The sequence below is a fragment of the Rhincodon typus genome, chromosome 22 (assembly GCF_021869965.1).
Source record: "Rhincodon typus isolate 14 chromosome 22, sRhiTyp1.1, whole genome shotgun sequence".
NCBI classification, from domain to species: domain Eukaryota; kingdom Metazoa; phylum Chordata; class Chondrichthyes; order Orectolobiformes; family Rhincodontidae; genus Rhincodon; species Rhincodon typus.
Window position 1 is genome coordinate 10937731 of NC_063353.1, and position 26891 is coordinate 10964621.

The following is a 26891-nucleotide window of genomic DNA, read 5'->3' on the forward strand; positions in this document are numbered from 1 at the left end:
GAAGAGCATCCCACCCTGACACATTTCCCCATGTCTAACCCACCTAACCTAAACATCGCTGGACACTATGGGTAATTTCGCATGGCCAATCCACCTACCCTGCACATCTTTGGACTGTGGGTGGAAACTGGAGCACCTAGAGGAAACCCACACAGACAGTCGCCCGAGGGTGGAATTGAACCCAGGTCTCTGGTGCTGAGAGGCAGCAGTGTTAAATGCTGAGCCACCGTGCAGCCATGACGTGTACAAAGTAGAATTTCAAATATTTTGCATTTGAAATAAGTTGTTGCTTAAGATGTGTCAGTTAGTTTAGCAAATGCATGAACCCAGGTTTTGTTTTGGATGAGCGGGGTACTTTTCTTAGCAAAGCTGATAATTTATGCTTTACCAAGCTTTCTATTCAATCTTGAGGGGATCGTTCAGTTCAGCTCACTCTAAAATCCTAACCCGGGACTTTGTTCCACACTTTTCAAATCCTCCTAAATATTGGCTAAGATCTTCCTGCTGGTTTATCATTTTTCATTTCAAAAAAAATTTTATTCACAAAAATTATCTAAGTACACACGCAGATTCTAAATTGTACCTGTACAGTCTTTGCAGTGAAAAAAAGCCAAACAACTCGATGGCATTTTGATATTTAGCAGAGCTTCTTTAGATCAGCCATGATCTTATTAAATGGTGGGGCAGGCTCGAGGGGCCAGATGGCCTACTCCCGCTCCTAGTTCTTGTGTTCTTTACGGTTGCACAAAACAAAGGCATTTTGTGATACAGTGATGTTAACAGTTCGGGTTCGATCCCCACACCAGCTAACGTCACCATCAAAGTCCCACCTTCTCAACCTCGCCCCTCACCTGAGACATGGTGACCCTCAGGTTAAACTTGCCATCAGTTGTGTCTCAATTGAAAGCAGCCCAATGTTCCTCTGGGGCTATGGTGACATTAGTATTACCTATTCAACAATAAACAAACCACTTGGCAATTTTTAAAAAAAAATCCTTAATTTGCATGTCTGTCAATAAATTTTCAAATGACTCCTAAAAATGTCAGAAATGAAGGTTATTTCAATGGAAAAATTGAGACACATGTTGACATCTTGAAAGTCCCAGGAATCTCCCATTGATTAAATTAAATTTGTCTTCTAATCTGTTAATTTCAAGACATAAACCACCTCCAGTAATGTGCTCCATGTTCTTGATCTGCAAGGCGTACATCAAAGCCTTGCAACAGGTCGTCTTTTCTAAGTTCAAGCCATGCAAATCAGTCCGAAACTTCTTATTCTGACTTGCGATTGCTCCATTTCCAATTGGTCTGATAAATAAATCAGAGACCTGGATTACAGGATATATAGAAAGGAGCTATGGCCCATACTGCATGAGATTTACTTAAATCCGTGTTTTAGATAAAGCATAGTGATATTCATAGATAATGCAGTAAAGGTATTTTATTTCATTAATGGAATTGTCATTCACATGCATGGTAATTTTGAGGCGTGTAATATCTTGCGGCTTGGCGCACACTGCAATTAACTTTTGATATAGAGCATTAGGAACTTAGTAATTTACATTCTCAGAGTCTTTCTCTCTCTCACATAATAACTTGCTTTGCTTTTCTGGCATGTACATTGAACTTTTCATTTACCTGCTGCATTTTCTAACTTGAGCAACTGCTCTATGCTGCTGCTTAAGAATCTCTTGATTTATGCTGACGCTGTGTCTTTCGAACAAAGTCAAAACTGCTTTCCGTAGTACTTGTAACTTAGCAGGTATGCATTTAACAAAAAAGGCTTGAATTTAACAGAAAAACTTTTGAATTTTGTAGTCTGAATGTAGGTAAATAACCTCTCTGGCAAACTAAATATTAGATCAGTGGTGGTGAATTTCTATAGTAGAGATGGCACTCCAATTCTTCTCTCATTTTCCACTGAGTCTTTTAAAGGCTTAATTGTTTAGCTGCTAATTTCAACTTAATGCCTACAGTGTTGAATTGGCCTCTGATGAAGTATGCTGCATAGTCTTCCATAGAAGTATTTCACTGCACCTCAAATATTTATTTGTTAATTGTAGTTTGTTGCACAGCTGCAGATTGAGATTTTTTTCTGTTTGCCATGTTTGTCCATTTCGAATGAATCTATTTGGATTTAAAAATGCCTGAATAATTTTGTTTATATCTTGTTTAATTGGTAATGAAATGGCTTTGCCTTGCAAAATAAGTTGTATTGCTGATGCTTGCATTGAGCTTGATTGCAATGGAAGCCACAGGTTGATTGCAATTCAAGTGCACGTCATACTTAATAATATGGTTTTTGAGGTGTGTGTTGTGAGGAAATGATGAATTCTCCTGTGGATAGCAGTTGCTCGATTGAGAGTACAGAATGTTGTAAGAAAAGTTAGAGTCCATGACCGAGAGAGATTGTGAAAGTTGTGCAACAGGTGAGCTTGAGGACCCGACTGGCCTTTACTCCTTTTTAACTTAGCATAAATTAAAAGGTGGGCTCTCATTTTAATGCTGTGATATCAAGGTTGCAGTGGATGCAGTCTACACATTGTCTTATGGTAATGTTTAATGCTGTATTGTTTATGGCACTCTTGTGTATTATCATTCTGGTTTAAACCATGTTTTACAAACCGCATGGTATTTTTCATTTAATTTTAAAAGAAGTTATGAAAGTCATGTTGAAGTGGAGCCTAAGAAATTTGCCAAATCGAAGTATGATTTTGTTGCAAGAAACAACAATGAACTCTCTGTTATGAAAGATGATCTGCTGGAGGTAAGACTAATCATGTACACATTTGTTTACTGCTGTATTTTGTAAATATTAACATTTTGTAATCATATTTGCACCTTTTTGTGGACAAACAATGTCATTTGGACTTTAGTATTGGGGAATATTTTTCACTTCAGGCATTGCATTTGAAAATGGGTCCTATAAGAATAAGTAGCATCATGATAAATTTCCTCAACCTGACTTTACTTTCCCATAAATTTAACTCTTCAGCTTTAAGTGGAAGAAACCCACTTTGTAGTTTGTTACAAAGAACTAACAGTTGCATGAACAAAAACAGAAACTGCTCAAACTCTTCAGGTCTGGCTGGCATGATCTGAAGAGAGAACAACAGTTAAGATTTTAGATGCTGTATGACTCCTCTCCTCAGATGCTGCCAGATCAGCTGAGTTTCTCAGCACTGTTTGCTTTTGTTTTCAGGTTTACAGCTCTGCAGTATTTTTCTTTTATTTGGAAAGTTGCATATATAGCTGTACACTTCGTTGTGAGGCATACTTCATGATTTACGTAGCAAACCGGGTGTGCTGTGATTATGGTGCTATCGAGACAAGTTTTGTGGAATATATTATAATGTTACGTTGCTACAGATCCTGGATGATAGAAAGCAATGGTGGAAAGTGAAAAACCAGAGTGGAGTGTCAGGATATGTGCCAAATAACATATTGGATGTGATGAGAGACCCACGTGAGCTTGGTGAAGGAGTGCCTGAAGGCCTTTACAGTCAGACCATTCAGGTAAATGTGATATGTAGTTGTATTTTCTTTGTACACTTCAGCAGCACGAATAATCCAGTTACTTTTTTTTTTAAATCTACTGTTTTGGCAGCTGTTGATGCCAAAGAAGGAATTTGAGTTGTTCAAGGTAGGGTCATGGTTTGCCCTATTGGAGTGAGTGAATTTTCACAAGCCTAAGTATCTTTTATCTGCTACTTCATTGTCCTGTAGCTAAAAGCATTTTATTAAAGCATCCCAAATTACACTTATCAGTAACATTTGGCCTGAGTTCCTTAGCAAATATTATGGTTTCACTTTGCCTGAATTATTTCATTTTACTTGACTTGCATTGAGTAAGTCATAGTGAAGGTTGTAAAACATATTCATACTCCAGTTTCCATGCAATCAAAAGATGGGCCTATAGTATTTTGTCCACCATTACTAATACTGGTTTCCTGATCCTAGGATCCAAATGGAGAAAGAGGCAAGATTTTATAGATATGCACTTTAAATCTGTCTTGTAACCATGTCAACTGGCAGAGGCTTGAACTTTGAATAAGTCACCTGTTTGTCCAGGGAAATGAAGATTGTTTGTGAATTAAAGAGACCAAAAGAAATTGAAGAGGAAAGTAATAGTTAACTGCTGTTGGAAGTCAGGCCAAAAGTTTTGGAAGTCTAATTTGCAAAGATTGCACTTTAATTTTAGGCTGCCCTTTTCCTTGAATCTGTAGTGTGGTGCTGTCAATAATACAGTTTCAGTAATTTTACACTGAAGTTGAAAGAAATAACTGCTCAACAAAAGTATTGTTGTTGAGCATTTAAGTTGCATTTGGAGTAATAACCTTTGTTAATCAGTAATCTTTCAATTTTCTTTTTTTTTTTGTTGTGTAAAAAATGCCCCATGTGCGTGATCCACATTACCTGATGTGATTTGCTTTTAAATTTAACAAGGTTTTAAAATCTTGCTTTGGCTTTATAACAACAGTTATTTTGGAAAAAAGCACAACAATTGGTAGAGCTCCTTTTGAAGAGAAGTAAAGTATAATACAATGTGCTGGATTTCTGCTCGTAATTTCCACATTTCTTATTCAAGAAGGCTTTGAAATTAAAATTTCTAAAAGTATTTTAGATGCAAAATGTTCCTTCAACTCATGGCTATGGGCCAGGAATGACACCGGTAATTGATTTAGAATGTGTAGTGCAGCTTAGATGGATAATGGATCTTTAAATTTAGAGTCAAAGCCATTTAGGTGCTTAATCCACACCGTAAATCTTAAATGTCTGACAATGTGCGCGCCTTCTAGTCTAGACTGATCCGAACTATTGTGGTCCCAGGTATTATCTGGGCCATTTATTAATGGCTTGCAAACATTTCTGTTGAGTTTCTAGTCAGATGTCATTGCTATGAGGTTTGGACCTATTAAAATGTAGCTTTTAAGAACAGGGATTAAAGTGTGAGAACCAGAGTTAATATGTTTTTTAAAAGTAAGTCCTCTCTTCTGCTTTAGCTGAGGGCTGATAGTAGTATTTGTGGGACTCAAGTCTTGAAAATGGCATTTTTTTTCTCTTGGATGCTATATCCAATAATTAACCAGGATTTTAAAAAAAAATCAACTGGTTTGAATGAAATTCTTATTGATTGTTCAAATGGATTAGCCACTGGTTCTACTGTGATCAGTGGTACCAGTTTGTGAATTACAAGTAGTCTGCAATGTCTAAATGCAACTATGTAGTGCTGAACAGATGTCTGATTATGTTCTCAATAAACGTAATAATGGTAATGATGTGGTTTTGTGCCTGAATGTTTGCTGTGCTTTTTGTAGGATTTGAATTTATGAACAAATGTGGGAATGTTTCAGCAAGTGCTGGAGAACTTCTTCCAGGTCTCCCCCTCTACAGAGGGATGAGTGGACTCAAAATATTGACACTGCTTCTCCGTCTATAGATGCTGGCAGACTTACTGAGTTTCTCCATTACTTTGTGTTTCAGATTTACAGCATCTGCAGTTCTTTTGTTTTTGTGATGGAAACATTTCAGTTTGAAGTTTCCCCTCTATCACTGCTGATACCAGAAACATTTTTCATTTTTGTTTGCGCATTTAGTTTCATTTCATGGCTTTGTTTTGTTTTGCTTTTCATTGGCTTCAATTATCTACTGACAGCAATTACTGGGAGAACTGTCTGAGGTATTTTGTAACTTTTTTGCTTGTGTTCATGACATGCCAGACTAAGATTGTTATGAAGAATAGACTTCCAGTTTGTTTGAATATATATATATATATAAAAAGTTATAATAAATATTGTTATACTTGAATTTTCATAGTTAAATGTTCATATAAATCCTTCCCCTAGTTATTAACTCCTTTTACTCATGACTGCAGAAGCATTTATGGTATTTGCGCGAGGATTACTCACCTGTTTAACTACATTGTTCTTTCACCATTCTGTTTACTTTTAAAATGGTTTGTAACACCCATTGTTGGGAATCTGGCATTAGGCTACCAAATTAATAGAGTTCAGATTTTTTTTGAGGTATTGCGGGCTCTGGACTACTATACCAAACTCATTACAGACTTTGTTCTTATTCTAAATGTCAGGATTTAAGCGCCTTATTTGGGTTATAGCTTGGCATGTATCCCGAAAAAAGCCAGAGTGAATAGGGTATGAAAAGGTAACTCTTGACACAACTTATTCCTCCAGTTGCACCAACCACAAATAACTTAGTTGGAGGTGAATAGGGTTACTTCCTACTGTTTCCAGCCTCAACCCCCCTCAGAATCCAATGGCACAGAAGCATTCTCTCACTTCTATCCCCTCCTGCAATTGCATTTTTCATATTGCAATATCTGGCAGCTGTTGTCATGTTCCTGTTATGGATGCCATTCATTAACTATACATGGAAATGTGTGTAATTGTGTGCCTAAATATGCAATGCTTTACTGTGTGTTTATTTACGCAAATTGGACACTATGTACACCTTTTAATAAAAGCTAGGAAATTTTGCTATTTGGAAAAACCTGCAATTTGATTGTTATATCCTCCTCCTGCTCCTATCCCCTCCCCCAACAACCACCCACCATGATTTGCTTATTAGATTTTAATAGTTTTAAGCTTTTTTTTAATGTTTTTTCAATTTTGATTCCATAAAACGTTGCTGATACAGCAGTTACCAGTTAAAACTTTGCTTGAAACTTACTGCTATGTATGTGAATTTTCAATTTACTTGTGACTTAGTTTTTTCTTCCATGCTACTCCTACTTGACACTTTGTTAGGGAGCTAGATGTCTATTTGTTTTTTGTTGGAATATGTTTCTGTGAAGTATCCTGGGAGATTCTAATAGTATGTTACTTGCACTTTATAAATGCAAGTTATGATTGAAAATTCTTCTTAATCCAGTGTATTTGTTTCCAGCCAACACCAAATATTTGGGATGGAGGAAGTGAGACTTTTTTTATTTTTAGCTTTTAAATCTTGAATGCTGTATCCAAGTATGTTGAGGAAAACTAGGAAATCACCTATCTACATGAATCTGCATTAATAAGTGCTGAGATAGTTACTGTAGAAAACATGCTACTGTGACGATTAAGATGGCAACAAGAACAATAGATTATTTATTATCCTACAATCCAAGAAGTTTTTCATTACAGATTTAGATTGTCTGTTAGCTTTTGCTAAATCTTTTCACTTTTTCCACAAGTAATGATTTTAAACACCTTCTCATCTGCAGAAACAGAAGATGGATGTTATTGCAAGATCTTCTGGGCCAATACCACCAGCTCCTTCTCCGCCACCAGCACATATCTCAGCCTCCCCTACATCTTCGTTTACAGGTGGTATAGTTAGAGGGTCTTCTAGGAGTGTCAGCCGTCAGAGCAGTAGCAGTTCAATTGAGAGCTCTGGTGCACAAAAGGACGCTCCGAGAGATGGGCACACACTACTCAACAGTAAGTTGAGGAAAGTTCAGTTCCACTATTATTTAATGGAACAAATTTTCATTGTGCAATCAGAACTTCTGAATTGGTTAATTATTTAAAATTTGCAAAAATGCAATGTTTTTTGATTTCTCATTGCATGACGGTGCAATTTGCACTGTGATCGATCAAAAAATCTAATACTGCCTTGTCCATTGTGACACAGCTCCATGATAATTGATCAGTTGTGACAAGCCCCTCAAGTTGCTTTAGATCAACCCATGTGATTAAACTCATTTTAAAAACATCTATTAATTAAAATATAAAATATCACTTCAAGATTGATCTCAAAAGCTACACCACATTTAAATACAACAGACTAATAATTTTGTTTGAAGCCATTTAATGTTTGATTTGCCTTCCTATGCCAAAGTTTGGTTGGATTATTTTAAGACATTTTTGTAGGTATTGTAACTTGTACCCTTTGGTCAATGCTTAAAACTAAGTGGTTATTACTTTGAGATAGTAGGAACTGCCGATGCTGGAGAATCTGAGATAACAAGATGTAGAGCTGAATGAACACAGCAGGCCAGGCAGCATCAGAGGAGCAGGAAAGCTGACGTTTCGGGTCTGGGCCCTTCTTCAGAAATGGGGGAGGGGAAGGGGGCTCTGAAATAAATAGAGGTGGGGGAGGTGGATAAAGGAGCAGATAGCTGGAGAGGAGACGGACAGGTCAAGGAAGCGGGGATGGTGGTCGCAATGTGGACTTCACAAGCTTCAAAATCTCCCCACTCCCGACCTGATCCCAAAACCAGCCCAGCTCGTCCCCGCCTCCTTGACCTGTCCGTCTTTTCTCCCACCTCACTGACCAACCCCCACCCCCGCATCCTACCTACCAGCCTCATCCCCGCCTCCTTGACCTGTCCATCTTCCCTTGACTGACCAACCCCATCCTAACTCCCCACCTACACTCGCCTTTACTGGCTCCCACTTCTACAGACAAAGGGGGTGGCCATGGGTACCCGCATGGGCCCAAGCTATGCCTGCCTCTTTGTAGGATACTTGGAACAGTCCCTCTTCTGCAGTTACACTGGCCCCATCCCCCACCTCTTCCTCTGTTACATCAATGACTGTATCGGCGCCGCCTCGTGCTCCCACGAGGAGTTCGAACAGTACATCCACTTTGCTAACACCTTCCACCCCAACCTTAAGTTCACCTGGACCATCTCCGATACCCCTCTCTCCTTCATGGACCTCTTTGTTTCCATCTCTGGCAACCACCTGGAAACCGATATCTATTTTAAGCCTACCGACTCCCACAGCTACCTAGAATACACCTCCTCACCCACCTTCCTGCAAGAATGCCATCCACTATTCCCAATTCCTTCGTTGCCTCCGCCGCATCTGCTCCCGAGATGAGGCATTCCACTCCCGGACATCCCAGGTGTCCTCGTTTTTCAAGGACCGCAACTTACCCTTCACGGTGGTTGAAAATGCCCTCGACCGCATCTCTCGCGTTTCCCGCAACTCATCCCTCACACCCCCTCCCCACAATAACAATAACAACAAAGACAGAATCCCCTTCGTCCTCACGTACCACCCCACCAACGTCCAGATCCAGCGCATCATCCTCCGCCACCTGCAATCTGACCCCACTACCAAAGACATTTTTCCCTCCCCCACCCTTTATCTGCCTTCCGGAGGGACCGCTCTCTCCGTGACTCCCTTGTCCGCTCCCCACTCCCGACTAACCCCACTGCCCCTGGCACTTTTCCCTGCAACCTCAGGAAGCATTCCACCTGCCCCTACACCTCCCTCCTCACCCCCATCCCAGGCCCCAAGAAAACCTTCCACATTAAACAGATGTTCACCTGCACATCTGCTAATGTGGTATATTGTATCCTCTGTTCCTGATGTGGCCTGCTCTACGTCGGGAAAACCAAGCGGAGGCTTGGAGACCGCTTTGTGGAACACCTACGCTCGGTTTGTGACAAACGACTGCACCTCCCAGTCGTGAACCACTTCAACTCCCCCTCCCACTCCTTGGATGACATGTTCATCCTGGGCCACTTGCAGTGCCACAACAATGCCACCCGAAGGTTGCAGGAGCAGCACCTCATATTTAGCTTGGGAACCCTGCAGCCCAATGGTCTCAATGTGGACTTCACAAGCTTCAAAATCTCCCCACCTTGACCTCATCCCAAAACCAGCTCAGCTCGTCCCCGCGATCGTAGGAACTGCTGATGCTGGAGAATCTGAGATAACAAGATGTAGAGAGTCTAGGCCCGAAACGTCAGCCTTCCTGCTCCTCTGCTGCTTGGCCTGCTGTGTTCATCCAGCTCTACACCTTGTTATCTCAGCTCATCCCCGTCTCCTTTACCTGTCCACCTATCCGCTCCACTCCTGCCATCTTACTGACCCACCCCCACCCCCACCCTACCAGCCTCATCCCCTCCTCCTTGACCTGTCCGTCTCCTCTCCACCTATCTGCTCCTTTTATCAACTTTCCATCCGTCTCCCCCCATCTCTCTGGTTATTACTTTGATATTCAGAATTAAAGTTTAAAATGAACGTACATACTTAAAACATACTTTAATGTTCATGCAATTATTGTCAAATTAGCCTTAAACTGTCTGTCTGTCATTAGTTCATGGGATGTATGTGTTCCTGTCAAAGCCAGCATTTATTGTCCCTTGCCTAATTGTCCTTAACTGAGTAGCTTCATAGGCTAATTCAGAGGGCAGTTATGAGTCAAGTATATTGAGGAGAAACAACTTCAGCCAAAGTGTGGTTTGCATGTTGAATTTGGGGGGCACATGGCATATGTGCATTTAAGGAAAAGCTAGATAAGTTCATGTGGGACAAACAAATAGAAGGATAGCTATTTCTAGTCAACCTGTTCAGGCATGGGTATAGGAGGATAAACTGATAGGCCATTCCACCCAATTCACACTAATTAATCCTATTTCAATGCTGTGGTTTTTGTATGAAGCTATTTTTTAATTAATTTATGGGATGAGAGTCTTGCTGGCTGAGCCAGTATTTATTGCACATCTCTAATTGACCTTGAAAAGGTAAACATGTAAGAAGGCACCCCTCTCGCTTTCTGACAACAGATGCATAAGTTACACCTGCCTGTTTGTAGTATTTGCGTCACTGCCGTTTTCCAGTGTGTTTTTCTTGTTCTTGTGACTTGTTTAGTGCTGAAAAGAGCAGTGATTTTGTTTTTTGTTTGCTGATAGCTATGATGATACTGAATTATATCTGTGAGCCACATTGCCAGGAGAGGGCTTAAAAAGCTCTTCAGTCCAAGCTGTACCCTAATGCTGATTGAAATTTGTGCAAGGTGGATTGTTTCAAAGCAATGGTTTTGAAATATTAAAATCAAAAATATTTTGTGTTGCAAATTTTTGAAGGGAGCATCTTTGAAAAATATTCACAACTGCATTCCTTCTAAAAGGTTGTAGAACCTTATCCATATTTTTTAAAAAAAATTCCTTTGAAACTGTCCCCATAGGACGGAAATCTCACATGGAAGAAGTGCAGGATGAGTTGGCACATCGACTTACAATCGGGCGTAGTGGTGCACAGAAGAAATTTCAAGTGTCACGAAGCAACAGTTCCACAGTTGGCATTTCCTATGATTCATCTCCGGAAGAAGTAGCGGAATGGCTGCGTTCTAAAGGATTTAATGCTGTGTAAGTATCTAAAAAAAATCAACTGTGAATGAAGTACCAAAGTAATCCAAGATCCAGCTCCTGAAACAAAACTTGTATGTATATTATGTGCTGCTGTATGTTCATCGTAATTTATATTTGAATGGTGAAATATTGTTTGTGATAAATTAGGTTGATTTGTTTAGTTCATATTTGGTAAAGCAGTTCAACAAACTTTGTGTTTCATTACAATGGCTAACAGAGAAGAGGAACCAAGTCTACTATTGCCTGAGTAAAGTGAAAGGGTTGCCAAATGAATGGGTGGACCTGATTGGGGATTAAACAAATGTCCATTGATGCATGCAGAAGATTTCACTGAGGTTGTCCTGCTTTCTCTACCTGGAGGCATGTCCGTTGTGATTATTGGCCGAACTATGAAAAATGGAATCTTTTTGTTTACAGTCGGTGGGCTCAAAGGCAGGCCTTGAATTTACCTCAACCAGAACATGTATTGAACACTATGCACTTGTAATTAATCTTACCTATACACTAGCTATCTCGTCCACTAAGTGAATCAGCTTCCCATAGCTGAGGTACTAGTGAATACGCTGCATTGGAATTTACCAAGCCAGAGGGCTGTTTTTTTTTCCACTTTTGATCAACTTGTTAAGGACATCTGTATATGGCAAGCTTGAATTGCATATTTTGCCCCAGGGGTAGGGGCCCTTTGCCACAAGTGCTCCCTGAAGGAAGAAGAGTTTTATTGCATTTCATTTGCGTGTTGATTGTATTCAGGTGGAGATACAACAAGTAGCTAGGAAAGCTAATAGAATGTTATCATTTATCATGAGGGGAATTTAATAGAAAATTAGGGAGTTTGTGCTTCAATTATGCAGGGCACTGGTGAGACCACATCTGAAGTACTGTGCACAGTTTTGGTCACTTCATTTAAGGAAGGATGCAAATACATTGGAGACCGTTCAGAATAGGCTTTACTGGACTAATGCTGGAATGGTGGATTGTCTTATGAAGAATAGTTGGGTAGGCTAGGCTTGTATCCCCTTGAGCTTTGGAGAGCAAGAGACAACTTGAAATACATGTAAAATCTTAAGTGGCATTGACTGGAGAGATATTGGAAGGATGTTTCCTCTTGTGGGAGAATCTAGAACTAGGAATTGCTATTGAAAAATAAGGAATTTCTCCATTTAAACAGATAGTGAATTTTTTTTTTTGAGTCATGATTCTTTGGAACTGTCTCTGGAAAAAGATGGTGAAAGCGTAGTCCTTGAACATATTTTTATGGCAGAGTTTGGTAGAAAGATTTTCAAGGATTGGCAGAAATGTGGATTTGAGTTACAGTCAAATCAGCCAGGGTCTCACTGAACTGTGGAGCAGGCTTGAGGGTAAAAAAAGCCTGCAGCTGTGCCTGATTCGTATTGCAAATTATTGGGCACTCATCTGGGTTCTTGAATAGTAGAGAGAGTGAAAGAGACCTTGGTTGTTAGATGAGCGCATTCTGTAATGTTTGTTTCGGTCAATAAAAGCTATTAAGTAAATGAAGGTTAATTGGATATGTGTTTCAAAATCAGCTTTGTGGTTGTTGGTATTTTGATGGACTTCACTAAAATTATGACAAAAGAAGCGGTTGTCTGAATCATGTTTGAGATGAATATAGAGGCAGTCCTAGAAAGACCAAGAGTAACTAAAGTTGATTAGGCAGCTGATCTGGATGGGGTAAATTTGAAGTTGTTGAAGAAAATCCAAGGAGAAATTAAAATGTTGACTGCAATCTTGCAATTTTCTTTAAATATGGAGATGGTGTCATAGGACTGAAGGATTTGCAAATGTTTAGTCCCTTTATCAAACAATGTTGACCAGGATAAGCCTGCAATCTATAAGCACTATAAATTGAAATTTATAAATTTTACCTTTGTGGTGAGGTAATCTTTAGAAATAACAGTACAGGAAACAATTAACAGCCAGGTGGATAAGTATAGCGTTATAAATAAGAGCCAGCTGTGACAGGTTTGTTTAGGGCAAATCATATTTAACTTAAGTGGAGGAGAGTGCTGTTGATGTTGTGTATGTGGACTTTCAAAAGGCATTTGATCAACAATCTCACGTTAGATTGGTTAATAAAATAGAAACAAAGGTGGTGAAGTGTGTGGTAACAGTGGAATCGTCTGTGGGATAGGAAACTGTTCTAGTGAATGATGGATATTTGGATTTGAGGGGTAACATAGATTAAATTAGCTGACCTATGATTTTCAGGTATATCCCTCCTTTTTTGTTTGAACAAGGAGCTAATATTTGGAAATCTGAAGTCCTCTGGCACCATCCCTGTATCTGAGGAGAATTTCAAGATTGTAATTGGTATCTCCATAATTTCTAGTTTGGCTTCCCTCAAAAATTTAGAATTCATCCTATATACCTAAATTAATCCGGTGATTTATGCACCTAAATTCCACTCAGCCTGTTGTATTATGGCATGTTTATACATTTTGATCTCAATTACAGCCATCTCTTTCACAGACTGCTCTTATTGATGTATATTAATAACTTGACTTCGGGGGCAGGGCACAGTTTGAAAATATGAGAATGACACAAAACTTAGAAATTTGGCAAAGCATGAGGGCAATAATAGAAGGGCAGGCCTTATACAATTAATGGTAGGGCCCTGAGTAGTGTTGTAGAACAGAGATCTAGGGGTTCAGGTACATAATTCTTTGAAACTTGCATCACAGGTAGACAGGGTTGTTAAAAAGGTGTTTCGTATGCTCAGACCTTTGAGTATAGGAGTTGGAATGTCATGTTGAGGTTGTACAGGACGTTGGTGAGGCCTCTTCTGGAATACTGTGCACGGGTCTGGTCGTCTTTCTATCGGCAGGATGTTATTAAATTAGAGCGGATTCAGAAAAAAATTACCAGGATGTTGCTGGGAATGCAGGGTTTGAGATAGTCTAAGACTTTTCACACTGGAGCGTAGGAGGTTGTGGTGGGGTGACCTTTTATAGAAGTTTATAAAATCAAAAGGGACATAGATAAGGTGAATAGCAAAGTCTTTTCTCTAGGGTGGGGGAGTTCAAAGCTCGGGGGAATGTTTTTAAGGTGAGAGGAGAAAGATTTGAAAAGGACATGAGGAGCAACTTTTCCACACAGTGGTTCGTGTGTGGAATGAACTGCCAGAGGAAGTGGTCGATGTATGTACAGTTAGAACATTTAAAAGGCATTTGGTTAAGTAAATGAATAGGAAAGATTTGGAGGGATATGGGCTAAATGCAGGCAAGTGCGGCTAGTTTAGTTTGGGAGTTTGGACTAGTTGGATTGAAGGGTTTGTTTCCGTGCTGTATGACTGAGGGCGAAGCCAGGCTATTATATTTTGATAGGAAGACTTTGAAACAATGCAAGCTAAATGGCACCATTTTAAGTAGAGAGCATCCTGGGAGCATTTGGTCAAAAATCACACAACACCAGGTTATAGTCCAACAGGTTTATTTGCAGACACAAGCATTCGGAGTCTCTCTTCTCCTTCAGGTGTCAGTGAAGGAGTCAAGGAGTGATACACTGAAAGCTGTGTCTTCAAATAAACCTGTTGGACTATAACCTGGTGTTGTGTGATTTTTGACCTTGTTCACCCCAGTCTGACACTGGCACCTCCGCATCATGGAAGCATTTGTGCACAAATCTTGACAAAAGGACAGATTGGATCTAAGACCATTATTTTAAATCTAAATAATAGCAACAATGTGGATGTGAAAGCTGTGCTGACTAGAGTGAACTGGCATCATAGGTATGGAGATGGATCATTAAAGACAGCGGCAGATATTTAAGGGGATGTTTCAGAATACTGAATTGTGTTGCCATTATCATCATAGAATCATAGAATCCCTACAGTGTGGATACAGGCCCTTCGGCCCAACAAGTCCACACTGACCCTCAGAGCATCCCACCCATACCCATCCCTGTATAATGCACCTGACCTGCACGTGAAGAAAAGTTAGCAAAGCAATTAATGACCTATCTGTATATATGGTTTTGAAGGACTTATTACTCTGTACTTGGAGATCACACAGTGGATATTTCAATGCATGTCTCAAACAGATAAGTGTTTTTGAAGTGCAGTTTTGGAGGCAAATTTAGCAACTAGTGTTGTGCATCGCAAATACACCTAGCAGCAGATGATGGAATTAATAGATTAATCTTTCTTTGAAGGGTATAGTATTGGCCAGAACGCCACCAAGATTCCGATATTTGTTTTAAATGGTATAATTGGGTCTTTTGCATCCACCTTAACCAAAAGATGAGGCTGAGATTTGGTCTCCTCTGTAATAGTTTTGAGAATACAGGCTGTTATTATTACTCTTATTAAACAGAAGTATCTGTTTCAGAAACAGCATGTTCTTACTCAGTTTCTTTTGTTACAGTACTGTGAATAGTTTGGGAGTACTCTCAGGGGCACAGCTCTTCTCCTTAAACAAAGATGAACTGAAGACAGTTTGTCCTGAAGACGGTGTTCGGGTTTACAGTCAGGTTACAGTACAGAAGGCTACGTTGGAGGTAAAATTTAATACTTTATTAAATTCTTAACGTGACTAAGTTCATTTATGATATCTAGTTCTGTACAAATGCATTGAAAGTAATTACTGGATCTAAATTCGTTTTATTGACTTGATGCTCAAAGCAGACTGATTTTTGGCATCGTTTTATGCATATCTCTAACTGTTCATGCATCATTCTGCACAAGACTGCTCATCTCTGTTTGAATCTCTGTTTGACACAACCTATTCCTGTTCTGAACTGTGGAATTGTTACTATTTACGACAATACAATACAGCACAGGACTGGGCCCTTTGGCCCACCAAGCCTTCGGCGATTCCAATCCTTATTTAGACCCACATACTTAATGTCATTACGTGGTATCTACACCTCCGTTTTGCCTCACGTTCATGTGTCTATCAAGATACACCTTCATTGTTGCTAATGTGCCTGCATCCACCATCGCCACTGGCAGTGCGTTCCAGGCACTCATCACCCTCTGTGAAAAGATCTCTTTGCACTTCTCCCCTAAGCTTTCCCCCTCTTATCTTGAACCTGTAGCGTTTTGTAGTTGACCTTTCCACCCTGGGAAAAAGCCTTTGACTATGCACCCTATCTATACTTCTCCATAATTTTGTAGACCTCTATCAGGTTGCCCCTCAGCCTCTGTCTTTCTAGTGCAAACAATCTGAGTTTATCTAACTTCTCATAACTAAAACCATCCAGTCTAGGCAACATCCTGGTAAACATTTTCTGCACCCTCTCCAAAGCATCCACGTCCTTCTGCGTGCAGTATTCCAAATGTGGCCTAACTTAAGTTTTGTACAATCATAGCATAACTTGCTGACTTTTATATTTTGAAAGTATTTGCCTATGAAGGCAAGCATGCTGTATGCCTTCCTGACCATCTTATCCACCTGTGGTGCCACTTGCAGGGATCTGTCTACCTCTGCACCTGGATCCCTCTGTATGTTAGTGCTCCTTAGGGTTCTGCCATTTATTCTCTACTTCACACCTGAATTTATCTACCAAAATGGATCACCTCGCATTTGTCCAGATTCATGTCCATCTGCCATTTCTCTGCTCAAATCTGCAATCTATCTATATCTTGTGGTATCCTTTTTCTACATATTGTATGAATAATCATCCTATCGTAATCTACCACTCTGTTCTGTGTTGAATGGTGATGGCAGTGAGCATATAAATGAAAAACAAAGTAGATAAATGATATGTAGTAATCGTCCACTGAGAAAGGAGATAGAGGTGTAGGATCTGGGATAAATGTAAAAAATGAACAAATATGAGAGTAGGGTTATCTGAAGGATGAAGAGAAATCTGGATACGAAAGGAAGTAAAACTCTTTGCATCATGCAGACAAAAGGATAGCATAGAAGATATATAAAGGATTGAAGTACTGAAAGTTTTGGAACTTAACTTTGAGATTGCAATTGTTTCTAATTTAGGTAAATTATTCAGAAATTAAATGTATTTTACATTTGACTTTTAAAGAAATATTTCTGCTCGTTGTGCTTGACATGAACTGCTTAAAAGCTTTCTTCTCCTTCTTTGGCTGGGTTTTTTGTTGGCTTGTTTTGTGGTTTCTTGCTGTCTCCCTAATTACAGGTGCTCTGCTGACTCCATGGGTCCTGACTATCTCTTGCTATCCAAGTATAAGTAACAGTAAGATAATACTTAATTTTCTTGCTTAAATTAGCAGCTCTCGGGAGTCCTTTTTCTGATCCATTATAGGCTGGATTGATATAAAAATTTAATGAATTATCTGGTCCCTATTGTAAATTTCAACTTTGCTTTTAAGTGAAGGAATATTTTGTAAATTTGGTATGTTACATTGACTATTAAATTGTGTATCTTGTTTCAAGTGTAATCTAACCTTTATGTCTGCTAGCTGTTATGATTTGCTTGGTTGGTATGTTTGCTTTGAAATGCAGCCTTGCTTGATCAACAAAAAGGAAACCTTAATACCCTTTGAGCACTGCTGTAGTATATCTGTCATAATTGAAATAACTTTTTAAAGAAGTTAATTCTAATATGATTAAAGAAATTATTTGCAGTGTAATACATTTCCCAAATCTATCTTTAATGGTTCTTGGTTATAAAACGAAAGAGACAGTGCACAAAGAAAATTGATTGCCACAACGATACATTTGCTTGTCTGTGTTTTATATTACTTCCCCACCCACCCCATAAAAATAACTTCTTTTCTATGAAGGCCATTAGGAGATTAATTTTTACTGAAGGTGCTGCATTGAGAGCAAATAAACTGCACTTTTCTCCTCCTCTTTCCACTATTGACACTTTGTTCAGTCTCATTCAGACTGATTTGTTCAGTAAATTAGATTATTTTTCGTTGCACATGATACCAAACCCTTACATTTTATTATGTTGGAGGGAAAATGGCTTTTACTTTTTTTTTAAGAAAAGTTTCCAAGAAATCTTCTGAACTGTCCCACATATCTTTCACTTTGGAAGTAAATGGGGAAATATTCCAGCACAGCTATTGGACTTCTACCTTGAGGCAAAAAATATTTCTAGTTTATTGAAAGGCAAATTATGATTAATGGAGTAATTGATATGTTTTTATATACACTATATTTATAGTATTAAAAGAGACTGTTCCGCTATTTAAAACAAAATCCTACTGTCCAGATTCTTGTTTTACAGTCCTTCATTCCTAATCCTTACAAGTATTTAAACCTTGATTAAAGAAGGTTGTTACATAATCACTTATTTGTCAGTTTCTGCAAAGCTGTCTTTGTGCACTTAGCTGTAATGTAGGTCTTGTATTCAGTTGCAATGCAGATGACTACATACTTATTTTTAAACTTTAATCTTCCCACGATGTTTCATAAGCAGAAAGTTTGCAATTTTTGATATTACAGAGAATCACACCTAAAAACAAATGCAGCCTGCTAAAAGAAGAACAGTTGTGTGACCAGGTCCCTGGAATATAGCTGATACATGGGTAATTGGATCAAACCAGCTTCCACAGTAGGGAGAGGTCGTGGGCTGGTTGAGCGCAAGGGTAAAGCTCAAAGTCTGGACTTGTAATTGGAAACTTAGTGGCTGGACAGTGTGACCGTGGGAGATACTGTGAACCAGTGGATCATTTGCCGTTGTACAGTTGTAACAATAGTGGGGAGTTTTGCTGAGCATTGGTGTTCGCTTCTTTGGATGTAGAAATTAAAATTTGCAGTCAAACTTGTGCTTCAGTCATTGCCTGGCCCTTAATTCAAGGATTGTGTCTACTCGGTTATGAGTTTCTGCCATGAGTCTTCAAGTGATTCAACAGACCAGTTCTCAATCTGTAGATCTTTGGGAACATGGAAAGGATTTCCAATGGGGGAATGCAGGTTTGCTTCCCTTTTTGCCTCTTCGTTAAGGCATTTGGACTCGCAATATGCTGTGGCTTGATGTTGTTACTGTAGAAGGATTGGTAGCAGACTCCTCTGAATCATTAATCTCAATGTTGTTACAGTTCAACGAATCCTTTAGAACAACTTTGTAGCTTTTTCTTTGACCTCCCTGGAACATTGACCAAAAACAATATCTGGTGGAACAGACGCTTTTCAATTATCCTGACAGTGGCCAGTACAACATAGCTAGTGGAGTTAGCTTCACAAAGGACCTGGAAGATGTGAAAGAGACATTCTTGGTAGAATTTCTGTAGTGCAGTTGTGCTGCAGGCACACAGTACGTTTCCACAGTACAGCAATGTGGTGATGATGTCATCTTCATGCAGTCGGGTTTTCGCTCACCTGTGGAGGTGTTTGTTGTCAAACATGCTTCTGTGGTTTGTTGTAGACTATGTTGGCGTAGTTGATCTGGGCTGGATCTCCTAGCCTGGTGGCAGCCAAGATCAGTGAAGTGCTGAACACCTTCCAGAGTGTCTCCTTCAACATATATGGTGGGGTGGAATATTTGACTGACCCAGGTCTGGGTTGATTTGAGTTTTGTTTGGCCACGTTCAAGAACAGCCTGAATCTCTTTGGATAATTGAAGAGATTGAGGGTATAGTAGATATCTACAGCTCAGAAAAAAAGCCTTTCGACCTGTCAAATCTGTGCTGGTTAGAAGCAAAAACCTAACTATTCTAGTCCCTTTTTCAGCATTGGGCCCATAGCCTTGTATGTCTTGGCAATGCAAGTGTACATCATATGCTACTAAAATGTTATGAAGGCTTCTGCTTCTATCATCTCTCAAGACAGTGGAAAAGAATTCCCCACATCCCCTGTAAGCCTCTTGCTTGCTTTAAATCTGTGCCTGCCAATCCCTCCTCCAAAGGGAAACGTTTTCTTCTTGACCACTCTGTCAATGCCTCTCATAATTCAATACATCACCTTAGTCTCCTCTGCTCCAAGGAAAACAACCCCAGTCTATACAGTATCTTCAGAACTAAAACTCTCCAGCCCAGGCAACATTCTGGTAAAACTCCTCTACACACTATCCAGTGCAATCACATTGTTCCTATAATGTAGATTCCAGAACTGCAAGTGATACTCCAGCTGAGACCTAACCAACTTTTCCTAGAGCAAGGTGGTTATGCTGGAACTCTGTTTTGGCTAATAAAGGCAAGTATCCAACATGTTGTCTCAACCATTTTATCCATCTATCCCACTATGTAAAGAGACCGGTGGCTTGCGCACCAAGGCTCCTCTGATTCTCAGCGGTTCCCTGGGTTCTGCTCTTCATCATGTATTCCCTTGTCTTGTTTGTCCTGCCCAAGTGCATGGCCCACACTTATCTGGATTGAATTCCAATTGCTATTAATCAGCTCATCTGACCAGCACAACGAAGGCTATCCTCCTCATTGTTTACCACCGCACCAATTTTTGTATCATCTGAGAGTCTACTGATCAACCCACCTACATCCTAAATCATTTACATATACCATAAACCTCAAGGGCCCCGACACTGATCCCTATAGAACACTGTTGGACATAGGCTTCCAGTCATAAAAACACCCCTCGACGTCACCCTTTGCTTCTTTCCACTCAGCTAAATCTATATCCGATGAGCCAAATTTCCTTACATCCTACAGGCTCTTGCCTTTGCTATCAGTCTCCCACGAAGGACCTCATCAAAAGCCTTGCTGAAGTCTAAGTAGACTGTGTTGAATCTATTGCCCTCGTCTATGCACCTGGCTATCTCTTCCAAACATTCAGTCAGTTTGTTCAGACAGAACCTTCCCTTAACAAAGCCATGCTGACTGTGGTTTTGATTAATCCCAAATGCAGACTAATATCTGCCCCTCAGAACTGCTTCTAGTTGTTTCTCCATCACTGGCCTGTAGTTTCCTGTTTTATCCCATGCACCCTTCTTCTCCAGTTCTGAGGAAGGGTCACCGGACCTGAAATATTAACTCTGACTTTTTTCTTCTCAGATGCTGCCAGACCTGCAGAGCTTTTCCAGCAACTATTTTTCTTGCTGATTTATGGTATCTGCAGTTTGTCCTGTTTTAGGTTTGATCCAGTCCTGAAGATTTATCTATTTTACAGTCAAGTCTGCCAGATTACTCAGAAGCTCCTCTCTGTCTATAATAATTTCTTAGAAATCTGTTGCAGAATAGGCAGCCACACTGCAGTTATTCACAATCTAGGGTTCATGCCTGTTTACGATGGTCAGCTTATTTTAAGCATAGAGGTAACTGAGGTTAGTGTTTTCCATCGGGCTGTACATAATGCACCACCAGAGGGCACTTCATCTTTAAGGTGCAAACCACTGTCAGATTGTAAATAGAATGTGGGCTATCTCACAATTTTGCTTAACACTGGCCTGGATTTTGATGGTGTCTATTTTGGATCTTCCACTTGAGACAGTTGCAGTCAGATCATAGTGAAGTAGTTGCAGGGTTCTGACTTCAATGTGTGAGGATTTTTGCTTTGTAAAATGCCTTTTAATCAACAGATTTGTGTGTCAGTGTGTTGTTACTTTATTAGACTGATGATTCGAAAACATTAGTTCAAATTCTAGTCAAAGGCAGTAAGAAGCCAATAATGGTGACCACAGACCTACTGGATTGTCATGAAAAACGCACATAGTTCACTGTGTCCTTCCAAGTACTCTGTCCTTGGTCTGTCCTAACACACGCACAGCCATGTGGTTGGTATATAATTACCCTCTGAGATGGCCCAGTCTATTGTGGAAGAATAGGCAATAAACACCAGTAGCATCATGCTCACTGAGTCAAAGGAAGTCCTTTTTATTTTGCCCATTTATTCACTATAGTTCTTTGGAATAAGTAATATCTCAAAGTTGGCTATTAAATCCAGTAGGTGGCACTCTGATCATCCTCATAAATTGACTTATTGGAAATGGGAGCTAAGACCTGAAAAGGTCAGATTTGATTTGAACATTGTTGCACCAATTTAAATAAGAATTGTAGATTCTTTCAGTCCCCTTGCCCACCTGTGCCACCTCTTTGAATTAGTTCTCCAACTAGCAAGAGTAACGTTCCTGCATTTCTGTGTACAATGTTTAATGCACATAAGGACAAAATATCATCTGATCAGTTAGCAGAAAGACTGAGTGAAATTTGCTAATTGTGTAGTGATTATACATCTGGGGATGATGTAAGAAAGGAAAATGTATGTTCCAGGAAATCTCCCTGAAGAATCTAATTTTATTCACGACAAGGTAAATTGGGAACTGTTGAGAAAATATTCTAAATATGATTTGGTAATCCTAGATTAAAGCAGCAATTTTAAAATGCAATAATAATACAAGTGAAAGTTCAATTTATACGTGTGGGGAAGAAGCCAATGCAGCATAAAGGGGCATTTAAACATGAGTATAAATGAGTCATTAAATTCAGTCCACTTATGAGTTGAACTTGAGGTTCTCTCCTCTTTCTTTGCTGTTTCCTGTAACCTCTTCACCTCTGAAGCCACGCCCACCAGCCCCCCCCCCCCCCCCCAATCCAGACTGTCCACAACATATCTATGATTCTGAAACTTATACATTGTTTAATTTCAGGATAAACGTGGGACCTCAGAACTGGAAGAAATCATGAAACGGCGGCAAGAAAAACTCAGTGCTGCTGGCTGTGACTCTGGAGTAGAATCTTTTGATGAAGGAAACAGTCATTAATGAAGGGTGATTACTTTGAAACTTTCTCTTTGATTTTAGGAAGCCACTGAAAAATCATCCGAGTTTTTAGAAATTATGCGCAGAAGGCACAAATTGATCGACCAGTGAAGCGCATTGCTGAAAAGGACAAGATTTAATGAACATGTTTTGCCGCGTTTTATTACTGTGGAGTAGAACAGAATTACGTAAAGATATAATTGTGACTTGTTAAAATTAAGCTTGTCTTTTGCAATCAGATTTTGATTGTAATCCTCTGAATATAATTTAATAGTCAGTTCATTGTAATGAGACTTAATGCAGTAAACTAGGTTTGTCACAATCTGTAGTGAAATGGTAAAGGGAATAGGATTGAGTCAGTATTGTCTTTGATTTAAATTCAGAAGATCTGCAAGATTTATATTGGTGATGAAGACAGTAGGTGAAGCATTTTCTGTGACTGGTATTTAATGTACAAATGTCATTGTTGAAGATGAAGTTGGTCTAACAACAATTTTTTTCACTTTAAATATACATTTCTAGTCTTAAAATATGACTAGAAAGTTGTACTTAAAAAGATAGTTACAACACTACTGCCTTTGGCATGGGACCTATTGATTTGGAAATGTACCACTGACACCACCAACCCTCCCCCACACCCTTACCCCATGTAATGTGATATCTGTGTTACAAATGTACACCAAAAGATTTCACGTGCAAATAGTTTATTTCACTGTTGAACTTTAAATATTGTTATCTTGATGTAATTTTATGGAAACTTGCTGAACTGAGAAGAATGTTGTACATTTGAGAACTTAAATCCATTTAGAAGGATTTGATATTGTATTTGTATAGTTTCATGGTGCCTTTTTCCACACTTCAGCTATAATTATGAAATAAATAGTATTTACTGCTACACTCCTTGTTGTTAATTTATAACTGGATTAGTTTATCTCCCTCAATGATGTTTTGGCAACCTTTAAACTCCTTCTGTAATACAAAACAAGGTGTCATTTAGCTCAGTTGGCTGGATGGCTGGTTTGCTGTGCAAAGTGATACCAATTGTGTGCGTTCAATTCCTACATCAGCTGAGGTTACCATGAAGACTCATCTCCTCAATTTCTCTTGCCTGAGTTGTGGTGATGCTCTGGTTAAGTCACCACCACTCATCTCTCTTTACTGAGAGAGCAGACCTGTAGTTTGGTATGGTGACTTTAGTACAACACATTGAAATCCCTCTGGATTGTGGTAACAGTTTGAAGTTGACTCATATTTTTATTTAAACACAAACTTAGGATGTTTTGAACAGCAGTTCTGAAAGTATAGTTGAGAATGGTGGTGTCCATATAATGCCCTATAAGTAGAGGGGAACACATTAATTCTTTCCGTGTGTGCCTACACTTTCTAATGCACCAACATCTACCTAATGTCAATGCTAGTCCCTGTGGAAGCATAAACTATAAAGATATTAGGATAAGACTGTATGTAGATAAAACTATGGCAAATGGATTTTGATGGAAGTAAATGTGAGACATCCTGCTTCCTAACTAAAAAGGATTGAACAAGATAGAATAGTTTTTTTTTTGAAAAAAAGCTGGTGGAGGTCCAAAGCGACTTGGTAAGGGTGTTGGAAGAACACAAGTTATTGAAATAATTAAATAGCTTAATGGAATGCTGGCCTTGAAATCTAAATAACTTGAATACAAAGTGGGGAACAAGTCATGCCTCAGCCATATGTACCCTTGACTAGCAGTAGTTCTGGCCAGCGCATCTTAGGAAGGATATAGTAACTGTTTAAGTGTAACACAGGCATACCAGAGTAATGCCTTGACTCTAAGGGTTTATTTGAGAGATTACACACAATTTTATACTATTTGGCATTCAGAAAGTTAGGGGTGATTTAATTGTAGTTTTCACAATATTACGTGGAATAGATACTGTAGAAAGGGCAACTATTTATTCTGGTTGAGGACCCTAGGACTACGGTATAATTTTGTTTTAAGGTTAGAAGCTAACCTTCAGGAGTGAAATTAATTACGAAACATTTCCACACAGTCTGGTAGACGTTTGGTGTACCATTCTGTAGATCGCAATTGATGCAAAATTAATTTCGGAAGAAAGATATAAACAGACTGGCCAGATGGGCGAAAGCAAGTGGAGCATAATTGAGAGAGGTGTGAAGTGCTGCATTTTGTGAGGATTAACAGGGCAAGGGAGTAGATGATAAATGGTAAGACCCTGTGTTGTACAGAGGATCAGGATAGGCAATTTAGCGTGGTTATGGTAGCATATGGCATTGTTGCCTTTTAGTCAAGGCAATGAATACAAGAACTGGGAGATTATGATGGAGCTGTAAATAATGTTAATTAGGCCACAGCTGGAGTACTGTGTACAGTTCTGTTCACCACACTATAGGAAGGATGTGATTGCACTGGAGAGAATGCAGAGGTGATTCACCAGGATGTTGACTAGGCTGGAGCTTTCAGCTGTGAAGAGTGATGGCATAGGCTAGAATTGTTTTCCTTGCAGCAGAGGACTGCAAAATTTATGAATATCATGGACAGCAATGGATATAATTATTTCCCCTTTAGAGGGGTCAGTTATCAGGGATCATGTATTTAAGGTAAGGGAGCAAGAGGTTGAGGGGAATTGAGAATATTTTCACCCAGAGGGTGGTGGGTATCTGGAACACTCAGCTTAAAAGGGCGATAGGGGTGGGAACCATTACTACATTCAAGTACGTGGATGAATACTTGAAACACCACAGTACACAAAGCAAAAGGCCAAGTGTTGAGAAGTGTAATTAGAGTAGATATCTGCTTGATGCAGATACAATGAGCCAAAGAGCTGCTTCCAAGCTGTAATATTCAATGATCAATTTTAAATCTGAGATAGATACAGCAAACACTATGGGCCCTAACTACATTTGGCTGTAGTACTTCAAACAAGTACTCCAGATTTAGCTGGGCCATTCATTGAGGTGTTCTAGTACAGCTGCATTGCTAACATTCTTGTAGTCAAATCCAAACTAACAAATGACCACCCAATGAATCTGGACTCAGTTATTAGTAAAATTATGGAAATTATTGTCAATACTGCTTGCGAGCATTTTTAGGCAAAACATACATAGCACTAAGGTTTTGGAGTAGATCTGTAGCTTGGGTTGTGGGTGTTGAGGTTGGTTGGCTTGCCGAGCTGGTTTATTGTTCCGCAGACGTTTCGTTGCCGTGCTTAGTAACATCCTCAGTGCAGCCTCTGATGAAGTGTCGGTGGGTTTTCCCGCCTGGTTTTTAAACTCTGCGGTCCGTTGCGATGGATTGCCTTGCTTCCGGGTTTCCTCCGTAGTGGAATGTATATGGGGTCGTGTTCAGTGTGTTTATTAATAGCATGCTTCGTGGAGTGCCACGCTTCCAGGAATTCTCGTGCTTGTCTCTGCCTAGCCTGTCCCAGGATCTTGGTGTTGTCCCAGTCGAAGTCGTGGTTCTCCTTGTCCATGTGGATTGAGATGAGCGAGTATTGATCGTGTCTTTTTGTAGCCAGTTGGTGTTCACGTACTCTTGTTGTTAGTTTCCTTCCTGTTTGTCCGATTGTAGTGTTTCTCGCAGTCTCTGCGGGGGATCTTGTAGATGACATTGGTCCTGTCCATGGCGGGGAGTGGGTCTTTAGTTCGGGTGAGCACTTGTTGTACGGTTGATGTGGGCTTGTGTGACACTCTGATGCCCAGCAGTCATGGAAATCTTGTGGTGAGTTCTGACGTGTTCCTGATGTCGGATAGTGTGATGAGTGTGTTGGGGCATGTAGAATCTTTCTGATGCTCTTCCTGTAGGCATCTCCTGACCCAGTTCTTTGGATATCCATTATCCTTGAACACTTGGAAGAGGTATTCCTCCTCCTCCTGGCGTAGTTCCATGTTGCTGCAGTGTGTTGTTGCTCTTTTAAATAGTGTTCGCAGACAGCTTTGTTTGTGTGTGCTGGGATGGTTACTATTGAAGTTCAATACCTGGTCTGTGTGTGGGGCTTTTCGGTGTACTTTCGTTTGCAGTTCCCCATTTGTCTCGCGCTCTACCATGACGTCCAGGAATCGGAGTTTTGTTCTTCTCATCCTCTCTGGTGAATTTTATTCTGGTGAGGGTGTTGTTTACGAGTTTGTGTCTCTCTTCTAATTTGGTCCATTTAATGACAAAAGGTGTCGTCTACGTAGCGTATCCAC

At 39.7% G+C, this 26891-nt stretch overlaps 1 protein-coding gene across 5 annotated transcripts in view; it reads left to right on the forward strand.

The window, feature by feature from the left end:
• eps8a (epidermal growth factor receptor pathway substrate 8a) overlaps positions 1-23597 on the forward strand; it is a 151331-nt gene extending 127734 nt beyond the window's left edge. For 3 of the 5 annotated variants that reach the window (XM_048610252.1, XM_048610249.1, XM_048610253.1), the window contains exons 15-20: positions 2656-2767; positions 3370-3516; positions 7223-7439; positions 10924-11104; positions 15487-15619; positions 22592-23597. In XM_048610252.1, the coding sequence (XP_048466209.1) occupies positions 2656-2767; positions 3370-3516; positions 7223-7439; positions 10924-11104; positions 15487-15619; positions 22592-22705 (904 nt within the window). In that variant the 3' untranslated portion in view covers positions 22706-23597. The remainder of the gene's footprint in view (positions 1-2655; positions 2768-3369; positions 3517-7222; positions 7440-10923; positions 11105-15486; positions 15620-22591) is intronic. The other 2 variants (XM_048610251.1, XM_048610250.1) reach the window with 2 other exon arrangements.
• The last annotated feature ends 3294 nt before the right edge of the window (positions 23598-26891 follow it).